The following is a 13,048-nucleotide window of genomic DNA, read 5'->3' as shown; positions in this document are numbered from 1 at the left end:
GAGAGTGCAGGTTCAGGGTGTGAGACCTGGGCTATCCCTCCCTGGCTCTGTGGCTGCAGTAAGCTACCCTGGAGCCTCAGGCTCCCGCTCCAGTGGATGGCTGGAAGGATTACACGAGGCGGTGGCGATCACTCATGCGCATATGGCAGGGCCTCTGGAGCAGCGCTTTACAGGAATACCCCCTTTAGTCCTAGCAGCCACCCACTTTGCAGATGAAGAAACTGAGGTATAAAAAGGTAAAGTACTTTGACTAAGGTCACAAAGCTAGTAGGTGGCAAAGCTATGATTTGAGCCTTCTCTGTGTGGTGCATGAAGCCCTGGGCATGGTGTCTGATGTGTAGTTAGCGCTGAGCGTGTAAGAGCCAGCGTTGTTCTTATTAAATCGCTGCAGATGGAGAGTGATCGTGAGGATAGGGGAGGGGCTTCTCACAATTTGTTGCAATGCAAGAGCCTTATGATTTTCAGGCAATCCCTGCTTCTCACAGGCTGTTGTCTTCATCCACAGGACCAGCCTCAACCTCAGAACCTCAAGTGTGGGCAGCTTTGATGTAAGTACCATGGTCAGGTCCCAGGGCGAGATCTTCTGGGAAGGAGCCCAGGACAGGCCTTCTGGGAACGGTGTTCCCGTGAGGCCGGCTGGGCACAGGGAGTTTGTCCATTCCAAAGGGCTCCCGTCAACACTCTCAGCCCTCATTATGCAAATGGACAGATGGAGAAACTGAGGCCCACAAGGCAAGAGAGGGGTAGAGGACAGACTTGCAGCTCCTTCTACTGTGCCTCGGGTGCTGTCCCATGTTAACTGGCTGCCCCATGGGGGGCCAGTGGGCCCCAATCGCTCCACTTCAGGGTGGGGAGGCACAGTGGCCGCCTTGTCCTACAGGAGCCCTTTCCTCCTGGAGGTAGGAGCCCCTGACTCCTGTGTGAGCTTGAGCGATATCAACCCACTCTGAGCTTCCGTTTCCCCATCTATAAAATGAGTAAAAGTTGAGTTCATTCCTAACCTCCCTTCTTCCCTTCTTGGCCCTGGGTTGTGGAATTCTGCTTTTCCAAGGGTCCAGGAATCGGAGAGGCTCACATTCTAGGTTGGGTCCTGTTTTATCTCTTTGTTCACTCTTGGGTGCCCCACCCCCACCTAAGGCTTCAGAAACACTCCTTCTCCCCCACCCCTCACCTCTGCTTTTTATAAATTGACAACTAAGCATCTGCTAGCTTTCTGGGACAAGCTTGGATGAGATTTCCACATGTGCAGAAAAAGTCAAACCTATTCATTGTGTTGCTTATTTTATAGATTTCTAACCCAAAAAGCTGCAGCCTGTGAAGCTGGTCTTGCCAGCTTCATTTTATAGGGAGAAACTGCCCAAGGCTTCCCAGCTGGTTGGGGCAGAGTTGGGACTAGAACTGAAATCTCTGGACTCCAAGCGAAGAAAGGGGCTGACAGTGTGAAATTAATGAATATGAAGCTATCGAGATGTGCCCTAGGCACTGAGTTATGCTTTTTTTCTCTTTTAATGAGGCTTTCTCATTTAATCCTTACCACCTTATTATGATTTTGGTATTATTATTACACCCATTCTTCCAAATAAGGAAGGTAAGTTCAAGTGACTTGCCCAAGGCAACAGAGCTAAGAAGAGGCACTGCTGGAAAGTGAGTCCATGCCCTTACCCTGTGCAGACTGGAACGTCCGACATTTTACATACAGGGGCTTAAGTCTGATTTTTATAACCACCCTCTGAGGCAAGGGTTACTCACTCCTGTTTTCAGAGGTGGAAACCAAGGCTCAGAGAAGTTAAGGGAGATAACATATGAAAAGGCTCGAGGCCAGGAGTTTTACGTGATCTACTCACCATCCTCACCGCATCCTTGCAAACTCAGCTCACTGACCCATTTTGCAGCTGAGGAAGCTGAGGGTTAGAGGGTGAAGGAGCCTGCCCAGAGGCCCATGGAGGCTGAGCTGGGATAGGAACCCGGGGTGTTGGCTCCAGGGCCATTGGGCCTTCCGTGATGCCATGATGGTACCATCGGGGCCAGGCCACCCTAAACCCTGTGCTCTGTGCCTCCCAGGGGAGGAACTAGGCCTCCCTCAATTCCTGCTTCATAGGGGCCTTGGATCAGTGCCCACGCTGGGCCTCAGTCTGTCCATCTGCATAATGTGCAAGTGGACGGGGGGCACCTTAAGGCTACCCGTGAGAAATTCTGGGGTCCCAGGGGTTCTAACTGCCAGAACCTAGACTTTCCCAGAGCAGCTCTGTGTCTCCACCTTGAGCCAGGGGAGCAGACCCAAGGGGCCCTCTGGAGCTAAGCAAACCCCTTGCCCAGGCCCCTTGCCCAGGCTCAGTCCTCCTTCTTCCTCTGCAGGTTGGCCTCATGGAGGTGCTGGTGGAGAAGATTTTTGACCTGGCATTCATGCCCACAATGAACGGTGAGAGCGGGTGCCTGCACCTCTGGGAGCTTGCGGCTTGGGTACTTGGGGATACTGGCTTGTCAGGCATGCTGGATGTGCATCTATCCTACCTCAATAGTATTTCTGAGCACTTCCTTTGAAGTGTATTGATGAAAGCCTCCAAATCCAAATGAGGCCCCCAAAGTTCCAGCACCTTCCTTATTTGCTTCTTTCCTGTTTGGCTGATTGTTTTATTTTTCTGATTATCTATGAAAATTCCGATTATGTATGGACATTGTATGTGTGCAAATTTTAGAAAGTATAAAACAATTAAAAAACTCACCTCACAGAGGCAATGAATCTCAACATCTGAGTGTATTTCCTTCTAAACTCTTTTTTTCTCCATTTTTCCCCATGTGTTTGAGATATTTTCTGACTCACATTAAAAACTGTATTTAATTTTAATTATAAAGGAACTACACGATACATTCTCATTTTGAAAAGTTCCATTGGCGCAGATAAAGCTAAAGTCGCTCTTACCGACGTCCCCAACCTCCTTCCTAGTCCAGAATCTGCCCCCCTGGGCGGCCATATCAAGTTAGGAGGTTTTCTTGCCCGACTTTATAAACAGAGTAGACTGAGCTTGCTTTGCTCTCTGTGGTGTCTCAGGAATGTTACTGGGAAGGCTGCTTGTTGAACTATGGGGGTCATCGGCTACTCACATTCTGGGACTGGGAAACTGCCCGATCCCTCAGGCCACTGGGCCCCAGACTCTCTCCCACGCCTGCTTCCTGGATGAGAAGACAAGGAGGGCTGGCACGTCCCAGCTGATGTCATCAGCTACACCAAAGGGGGTTCTTTTGGAGCCATCTTGATGTCAAACTAACCCTTGTTCTGGGCCCTGTGGCCAGAGGACGCTGAGTCTCACTGGTGGGGAAAGTGGTGGTTCCTCCGTGAGAGACGACGGGGTCAGGAGCTGGGCTGGGCCGACCTGGAAGGGAAGAGGTGGAGCCTCTTACATGGCTTAATCACTAAGAGTGGTGTGAACTTGGGGGCGAATCTTTTAATCATACTGAAATGCAATTCACTATTTTCAAAATGAGATCTTAGACTAGGTCCATAGTCCCCAAAGTGAGCTCCGTAAAGCAGTTCCACAAAATACCCTGCAAAAAGGGTTCCATGGCCGAGCAAATTTGGGAAGTGCTGGAGATACTCCTGCAGGGTAGATGCACGATGTCTTTAGCTTTTTGAAAAGTCCTGCTGGAATAGGGAGGTCTATTAAATTTCGCTTAATTTACTTCCCCAGCCACTCTTTCCTATCCCACTTCTTTTTCTCTCTTCCTGCTCTCTTTCCAGAACAGTAATTAGCAGGTTTACCTAGGCTCTGACAATCTGAAAACAAACAGCACATCCCATGGCAGAGTCAATGGTTGGGGCTCCACGTGCACCTTTCCATTACTTCACTCGGCAAACATTTGCTGTCTCCTCTATGACCAGGCAGACCAGGCAGAGAGCTGGGTGATGCTGGGGACACAGTTCTTTTTTATTTTTTATTTTATTTATTTATTTATTTATTTATTTTTGAGATGGAGTCTCACTCTGTGGCCCAGGCTACAGTGCAGTGGCGTGATCTCGGCTCACTGCAATCTCTGCCTCCCGAGTTCAAGAGATTCTCCTGCCTCAGCCTCCTGAGTAGCTGGGATTACAACTGTGCACCACCACGCCCAACTAATTTTTGTATTTTTAGTAGAGACGGGTTTTTGCCATGTTGACCAGGCTGGTCTCAAACTCCTGACCTCAAGTGATCCACCCACCTCAGCCTCCCAAGGGGACACAGTTCTTGCCTTCAAGGAACTCACAATGTGGTGGGAGTGACAGATACAGAAAGAGAGAATTAATATTTTATAGTTTCTCTAACAGAGCAGTTCAGAGTTGGGATGGGGGTGCTGCAGGAGCCTAGAGTCATTTGGGGTCCAGAAAGCCTTGCAGAGGAGGTAACATCTGAACAGTCTCAGAGAGGGCTCAGAACTCACCACGGAAGCCAGGGTGAGAGAACGTGCGCCAGGCAGGAGGAACTGCAAGGACAAAGGCCTAGAGGCATAAAAGAAATTGCCAGAGCCAGGAGTGGTACCTCACGCCTGTAATCCCAATACTTTGGGAGGCCGAGGCAGGTGGATCACGAGGTCAGGAGTTCAAGACCAGCCTGACCAATATGGTGAAACCCCATCTCTACTAAAAACACAAAAATTAGCCAGGTGTGGTGGCACATGCCTGTAGTCCCAGCTACTTGGGAGGCTGAGGTAGGAGAATCACTGGAACCCAGGAGGTGGATGTTTCAGTGAGCTGAGATCACGCCACTGCACTTCATCCTGGGTGACAGAGCAAGACTCAGTCTCAAATAAACAAATAAAAGAAAGAAAGAAAGAATTGCCAGGCGTAGGCGCCATGGCTCATGCCTGTAATCTCAGCACTTTGGGAGGCTGAGGTGGGGGCAGATCACCTGAGGTCAGGAGTTCAAGATCAACCTGGCCAACAGAGTGAAAATTTGTCTCTACTGAAAAAAAAAAAAAAAAGCAAAAATTAGACTTGTTGGCATGTGCCTATAATCCCAGCTACTTGGGAGGCTGAGGCAGGAGAATCTCTTGAACTTGGGAGGTGGAGGTGGAAATGAGCCAAGATTATGCCATTGCACTCCAGCCTGGGCAACAGAGCGAGACTCTCTCTCTAAAAAAGAAAGAAGAAATTGCCAATCTTCTTACAAATACTGCCAGCTTCTGGTGAGACCACCACCTCTTGGACCACTGACGATGTCTGACTGTTTTTTATTTTACAGCTGTGCTGGGTTCGGGCATCCCTCTCCCCAAAATCCTCAACATCGACTTTAGCAATGCAGACATTGACGTGTTGGAGGTAAGAGGAGATGGAGCTCCATTCTGCTTTCCCTCCCTGCCCTTTGCTCGTCACCTTGACCACTGCATTCAGGCCAGGAACTGGGAAGAGGAAAAGAAGAGGAGGGAAGGGAGGAAACAGGGTCCTCTTCCTTCCAAGTATGGGGCTGAGGGAACAAGGAACGGAGCTGTTAAGGATCCTTAAAGACACTCTCACATTCACAGTCTCATTTAGCCCTCACCACAGGCGTCATTGTTGCCGTCTTACAGATGGGAGAACTGAGGCTCACAGCAGTAAGGGGTTTACCCAAAATTGAATGTGACATAGTTCCTTGGAGCACCTTTTATTGAGCACCTACTGTCTGCCAGGCACTGTGCAGGGGCCTGGGGATCCAGTAGTGAACAAAGACAACCCTGGCCCTTGCAAAGCTCTCTCAGCCCAGTGGGGAGATGGCCTTTGGGTAATATTCCTGAAGTAATTGGCTAATTATAATCATGGCAGGTGCTTTGAAGTTCACATGCAGGGGCTCTTGTTTCCACAATAAAAACCACCTGTGGTCAATATCTGAAATTTGGAAAATACGAAAAAGATTAAACAAACACGTATGCATCTATCTATATATATATATTCCAGCAATTACTCCTGAGAACATTTTGCTGCTTTTCATTCCAGTCTTTCTGAAGTTTTATTTTTAAACATGGCTTTGCTCAGGGAATCAGTAGCATTGGGGTTAAAGAACGAGGGCTTGGAGCCCAGTGACCCGGGTTCAAATCCTAACTCTGCCAGTTTCCAGCTGGGTAACCTCTCCAAGCCCCCATTTATTTCCTCTATAAAAAGGGGCTAATCCTAGTACCTACCCATAGGGCTGCTTTTAGGAGAAAATGGGATTCTGTGTGTAACGTGCCTTGCACAGGCCTGGCACATAATAAGCATTTCTGGAAGTGTCCACCATTATAAATACCATCACTACAATAAAGGATGCTGCAGTGAACATCTCAATGCACAAACTGTTTCTTGATTCTAGATTTAGTTCCTTGGAACAAACTCCCAGAAATGAAATGAATGAGGCCTTTGCACCAAATTGACAATTTCCTTGCCAAAGGAAATTGCCCCTCACATTTGTCCCTCACATTCATGACAGGCTCAGACTCAGGGAACAGCCCCCTTCCCACATTGCGGGGACAGTCAAGGGAGGTGGACAATGACCTTTGATGGGCAGTGCGGGCAGGGGTCAGATGCTGGCTCTGGGACAGTCCCCTGCCCTGACCCCATCTCTTGAGATCCTACAGGACCTCAGCATTGCTTTGAGTCTCAGTTTTCTCATCCGAAAATGGGAAGCAATAATGGCCACCTCATACAGTTTGTGGTGATAAATTAAATGAGATACAGCATTTTATTATAAAATGTTATTATTCACTTCAACAAAGGGGTTAGGAAACAGGAACAGGATTGGCACAGGTTTACCTTCATCATCATCATCATCATCAGCTCTACTATTTACTGAGATATTCAGTGCCCCATGCATAGTTTTTCATGGATTTGGCCTTATCACAGCCCTGGTTGATGTTTGCCCTCACTTAATAGATGAATGACTTGAGTATCAGAGAGGGTAGGCCGCGTGCTCAAGGTCACCCAGCTGGTGAGAATTAGCGTTTCCACGGAAACAGTGTGAAGCAGCTCAAACCAATGGCTCTCAGTGGGGCTGTACTGCACCCTCCCTGGCCCCCAGGGCCTTTTTGAAGTTGATGGGGATGAATTTTTCTTTCCTGAATGCGTGCAAATTTTCATATCAAAATACATATTGTTTTATTATAAATGACTTACCTTTTTTATCCTTTATATTCTGGTAAAGGAATTATACTGGTTTTTGAAATACATGTATACACAGGTTATAGAATCTGTGAACTTTATTCCAGAATAGTAAGATAGCACAAATGCCTGTGATAAATGCGTAATGGGTAATGGGTTTGAAAGGTTTAAAGAAAACCTCAGTCCCAGGCTTGGCCCTGTAGGCTCCCCTGTAAGTGGCAGCTGCTATTATTGTTGTTGTTATTATTATTATTATTATTATTGTAATATAGGTCTTAGCCATTTATTTTGACTTTTTATTTTGAAATAATTTTAGGCACACAAAAAAGTTGCAAACATAGTACAGAGAGTTCCAGAATACCCTTCTCCCAGCTTCCCCTAATGTTAACATCTTACATAACCAGAATACCATGATCAAAACCCAGAAATTAACATTGGTACAAAATCGTGAAGAATCTGCAGATGTATTCACCAGTTTCCTTTCTATTACCTTTGGTCTGGTTCAGGGTCTAGCCGAGGACCCCCTCTTACATTCAGTTGTCACGTCTTTTTAGAGTCCTCCAAGGCGGGACAGTTCCTCACCTTTTCCTTGTGTTTCATGACCTTGACATTTCCTATGAGTCTGGCCTGTTTTGTGCAATGTGCCCTGGAATTGATGGACACTTTTTTCACGATTGGATTGAAGTTTTGTATTTTTTGGCAAGGACACCACAGAAGTGACGCAGTCCCCAGTGCATCCTTTCAGCGGGTACCGATGTCCAGGTGACTTATTCCTGGAGGTGTTCACTGTGGGTGCTTGCTTAAAGTGTTTCTTCACTGTAAAATTACTATTTTTCCCTTCGTAACTCATCAAGCTCTTGTGAGGAGGTACCTGGAGACCATGCAAATATCCTGTTTCTTGTTAGACTTTCTCCCACTAATTTTTGCCATTCAATGTTCATGGTTTTGCCTGCAACTGTCATGACTGGTGTGTGCCTAATGGCGATATTCTGCTTCTCTAGTTCCTTTGACATGTGTCAGTTGGAATTCTACCAAGGAAGAGCTGTCCCTTCTCCTCCATGTATTTATGTATTCATTTAATTATTTATTTCTGTTGCTAGAGACTCATGAATAGTTCTTTTGGTCTATGGGTTATCATCTCTTTTATTACCTATATTACTGAAGTTTTTTTTTTTTGTTTGTTTGTTTTTTTTGAGATGGAGTTTTGCTCTTGTTGCCCAGGCTAGAGTGCAGTGGTGCGATCTCGGCTTGCTGTAACCTCCACCTCCCGGGTTCAGGCGATTCTTGTGTCTCAGCCTCCCGAGTAGCTGGGATTACAGGTGTGCGCCACCGTGCCAGGCTAATTTTTGTATTTTTAGTAGAGATGGGATTTCACCACGCTGGCTAGGCTGGTCTCGAACTCCTGACCTCAGGTGATCCGCCCACCTCAGTCTCCCAAAGTGTTGGGATTACAGGCCTGAGTCACCACACCTGGCCAAAGAATTTTTTTTTTAATTATGAAAACTGGATCTTGGAAGACTGTGAAGAGGAACTCAGGCCTATTTCGCTTATTTTGGGGAATAAGGGGACGGGAAGTGTCTTTCCCAAGGTCCTCTGTACAGGGCCGGATAATGACACAGTCGGGTGCTCCTCGGGCCTGCATGACCCCTTTATCTCCGCTGTTCAGAGTTACTGCTTCCTGGAAACATGACTGGCCAGTTCCGTAGGCAGGTGAGTAGCGAGGCTCTAGCCACAGCCACCCCACCCATCACCAGCTACTCTGTTCTGCCATCCAAGGACCTTCTGGTGCTGAGCGCGTGAGTGACAGAGGCAGAGATGCTGCTGCAGCTGGAAGAAGCCAGAACCAGTCTCAGAGAGGCTCGGCCTGGAAACAGACCCCTGCCCAGAGTCCTCTCAGCCTCCATGACAGGTCCCTCCCTGGCCCCCCAACCCTCTTCTTCCCTTGCCTCAACCCTGAGAAATCGTCCAGCAACTACCTGTTGGCAAACATTCCCTTCCGTGGTCAGCCTGCCAGGAGGAGGAGAGTCGCCTTAGGGCTGGAGGCCTCTCAGACCCCATCCCGACAGCAGGTTGAGTATTCCCACTTTCAATAAAAGACTCCACTTTCCCTGCACTTGTGACGAGTTTCCATGAAGGACCCTCCCTCAGGGTCTGGGTGGTTTGGGGATTTTTCCCTCTTTAGCTGCGCCTGGGCTCTTGGCAGTTGTAGCTACAACTGGGGGGAGGATGATCCCTCTGGGGACAGCAGGGGAACCAGCCTGTCTCTTCACATTAAAACAACCACAAGCATTCTACAGAGGGGTCCCCTGCCACCAGGACAGCTTCATACCTCACTACTCCCGACTCTGACATCAGGAGGTCATTAAAGTGCAGGAATTTTGGAGTAGGGAGGATGAGGTTCAAATCCCAACTCTGTCACTTGGTTGTGTGACTTGATGAGGTCCTTAGCCTTCCTGAACCTCAATTTTCCCATCTGTAAAATGGATAATAGTAATAATTATTATACTCGAGAATGAGTGTGAGGATATTAAATAAGGTCAGGTGTTTCTGAGGTGCTTAACACTGAGGCTGACACGCAGTAGGTGCTCAATATAATAAAGTGTGAGCATGTGGAACCCTTTGCTCTAGTCAGAGGTAAACTGAGGACAAGGAGAAGTCCTCAGCATGTCTCTTGGTGAAGACAGTGCCCAGGGGACCCCTCCTAGGGACAGTGCCACGTCTCCCTGTAGAGCCATAGGGCACATTCAGGGCAGTTTAGGAGAGTTATTTGATCCCAGCCTTGAGGGCATGCAGAAATACTGAAGTCCCTTTTACATAATTAAGGATTTTTTTTCCTCCTAGTGATTTTTAAAAAGACTCTTTTTTCGTGTCTCGTTTGTTTTCTTTTACTTAAATATCAGGAATCTAAGAGCTACTGGGCTGTAGGGTTCAATATTAGATTTCTGGCTTCATCATCCATACATTCTTGAATTCACTGATTGTCTGGCAATTGTTTAGGGACTGGGATTTCTACACTTGACAAGGGACACAGGGCTTCTGTCCTCATGAAGGTTAGGTTCTAATCCATGAGACAGACATTAAGTAATTACAGCATAAGTAAACAATAATAAGTAAATCAATAAACAGAGGCCATTTGAGATTGTCATAAGAGCTATAAAGGGAATAAACAGGGACTCATATCGGGGAGGGAAGGGGATGGGAGGTGGCACCACTGGGTGGTCAGGGAAGGCATCTCTGAGGAGGAAACAGGAGGAAACACATCATCAGAGACCCCTCTGAGGGCCTTCACAGCCCACCACCCTTCCCTCCGCAGCTTCCTGGGTCTAGGTCCCTCCTGGTCTCCTTAGTAATGCCCAAACCCTAACTAACCCCTTGGAGGAGGAAGGGGCTCAGAGAGAAGTAAGGTGGGACTTCCTGTCCAGCCTGCCCAGGGAAGGGCTAAAGGGGAGGAAGTCCTGACTTACAGGGTGGTGCTTGGGAAGGAAGCTGCTCCATTCCTGTCATGGCTGACCTCTCTCTCCTTCCGCTACGTTAGAACCACCTGCTATAAATCCTCATGAATTCATCCATTTGTTTTCATCTCTGCACCACCCTGGTTTCACTCCCGTCATCTCTCCCCTGGGCCGCTGCTCCAGCCTCCCCACTACTCCCCTACCTTCCACTTCTGCCCTGACTGATACAGGGCAGGTGAACCCCAGAACTGGGGCTTATCCCAGGAGGGGTCTTGGCTTCTCCCAGGAAAGAATTCAAGGGCAAGCTGGTGGTGGTAGACAGCAGCTTTTATTGAAGCAGCAGTGCACAGCAGCAGCAGAGGTACTGCTCCTTGATGAGCAGGGCTTCCCCACAGGCAGTGTGCCCAGAGGAGCAGCGGATGGGCTGTTGGCAGCTGTATATCTACCCACTTTTAATTATATGCTAGTTAAGAGGTGGGTTATTTGGAACTTTCTGGGAAAAGAGCTGGAAGTTTCTGGAACCATTTAAGGTAACTTCTGAGTTGCTGCCATGGCCCATTGCCATGACATTTGTAAACTGTCATGGCCTTGTGGGAGTGTCCTTATGCTAATGAGCAGTGAGGGCAGCAACTAGAGTCGCTTTCGTGGCCATGTGCTGGTTTTCCCTGAATTCCCCACTGCACCCTGTTTTGACCAAATCCTGCTCTGATTAGCAGGGTCATGACCAAGGTTATGACCAGTGCTTGGAAAACAAGTCCTGGTGATCTCCTACCTCTCTACCATCCATTTGCCACTCAGCTGTAACAGGGCTGGATTTTTAAAACTGCAGATTCGATCACCTTCCTCCCCAGGTTTTCCTTCCATGAGCTTTTCGTGGGCCCAGAGCAAAATCCAGACCCTCACCCCTGCCCACAAGGTCCTACAGGGTCTTCCCCCATCCCCGTTCCCGAGCCCACCTCTCCCTAGTCTTCTGCTGAAGAAGGGAAAGTGAAGCCCTCCACGGGGTCCTCCCACCCTAAAAAAATGGTTTGGCGTTACAAATAACTCTTTTCAGCCAGGCACGGTGGCTCGTGCCTGTAATCCCAGCACTTTGGGAGACCAAGCTGGGTGGATCGCCTGAGGTTAGTTCAAGACCAGCCTGCCCAACATGGCGAAACCCCGTCTCTACTAAAAATACAAAAATTAGCCAGATGTGGTGGCATGCCCCTGTAATCCCAGCTACTTGAGAGGCTGAGGCAGGAGAATTGCTTGAACCCGGGAGGCAGAGGTTGCAGTGAGTCAAGATCGTGCCACTGCACTCTAGACTGGAGGAGAGTGTGAGACACCATCTCAAAATAGATAGATAGATAGATAGATGGATAGAGAGAGAGAGAGAGAGAGAGAGAGATAGATAGATAGATAGATAGATAGATAGATAGATAGATAGATAGATAGATAGATAAAATAACCCATTTCATTTTCCATTGGGTCTGATTTCTCAAAAGTCAAATGACATGCTCAGGTGTTCTTGTAACGTGAAAAAATGGAAGGATTTGGGAGACTAGGAAAGGAGGAAGAGACTGGATTGGGCCAGATGAGAATTTGGGCAGAGCAGCATGGGGCTGAGTGCCCAGATGACGGTGGATGGTCAGGAAGGCTCGGAATTTTGGGGAAGAGGGGTGAAGCAGGATGTGATTAGTGCCGCTGACTCAGGAGAGGGGCCTTAACACCCAGCCTGATGGTCCAGGGCTCAGACCACACTGCTCCATTCTACTGTTCATGACAGTGGATCAAACCATCACTGCACCCTGCGTTGACCATGACAAAACCAAGTGAACGGTTGTTTTAAATTTAAACACAAGAAAAGCCTCACTGAGCATCTCCACCAGTTTGGGATGATACTGAGGTTTCACTGATGACCAGAGATGCTCCTTAAAATGTCAGGATTCCAGTTGTCTACCTGCGAGTGCTCTGGGCTCCTGGAAGCCTTGTGCGGCAGCAGATTTCATGCCAGAATATGCCATGTATCTCCGCTAATGTCTTAATTCAGTTGTAGATGACAAATAACAAACTTGAACAGCCTCCTAAAGACTTCACTTAGTAGATGTTTCTGCTATTAATCCTGAGTAACAAACCATCTCAAAACTTAATAGCACAAAACACAATTTTAGCTTCCTCACAGCTTCTGTGGGTCAGAACAGCTTACCTCTGCTCCAAGATGTCTGAGGGCCTCAGCTGGGAAGACTCAGACAACTGGGGGTGATTTGACAGCTGGGGGCTGGAATCGTTTGGAGGTTTCTTCACTCACCTGCCTGCTGGTTGCTGGTTGATGTTGGCTGTCAGCCGGGACACCTGCACATGGCCCCTCTGGGTACTGGGTTCCAAGAGCGAGTATCCCAAGGGAGCAAAATGAAAGCCGCATGGTACTTTTATGATCCGGTTTTGGAAGTCACGTGTCATTTTTGCTTATACACAGTTAGTCAAGGTGGTCACAAGAGCCCTTCCAGGTTCATCAAAGTGGCCACTTCATCAGCCTTAT

At 48.0% G+C, this 13,048-nt stretch overlaps 1 protein-coding gene across 1 annotated transcript in view; it reads left to right on the top strand.

The window, feature by feature from the left end:
- BPIFB4 (BPI fold containing family B, member 4) overlaps nucleotides 1–9,191 on the top strand; it is a 32,122-nt gene extending 22,931 nt beyond the window's left edge. Inside the window, exons 15-18 of the mRNA XM_011979760.1 lie at nucleotides 506–548; nucleotides 2,356–2,419; nucleotides 5,214–5,290; nucleotides 8,855–9,191. Of these exons, the coding sequence (XP_011835150.1) occupies nucleotides 506–548; nucleotides 2,356–2,419; nucleotides 5,214–5,290; nucleotides 8,855–8,878 (208 nt within the window). The 3' untranslated portion in view covers nucleotides 8,879–9,191. The remainder of the gene's footprint in view (nucleotides 1–505; nucleotides 549–2,355; nucleotides 2,420–5,213; nucleotides 5,291–8,854) is intronic.
- The last annotated feature ends 3,857 nt before the right edge of the window (nucleotides 9,192–13,048 follow it).

This window comes from Mandrillus leucophaeus, unplaced genomic scaffold (genome assembly GCF_000951045.1).
Source record: "Mandrillus leucophaeus isolate KB7577 unplaced genomic scaffold, Mleu.le_1.0 Scaffold206, whole genome shotgun sequence".
NCBI lineage: Eukaryota > Metazoa > Chordata > Mammalia > Primates > Cercopithecidae > Mandrillus > Mandrillus leucophaeus.
This window is presented reverse-complemented; position numbering and strand designations above follow the sequence as displayed.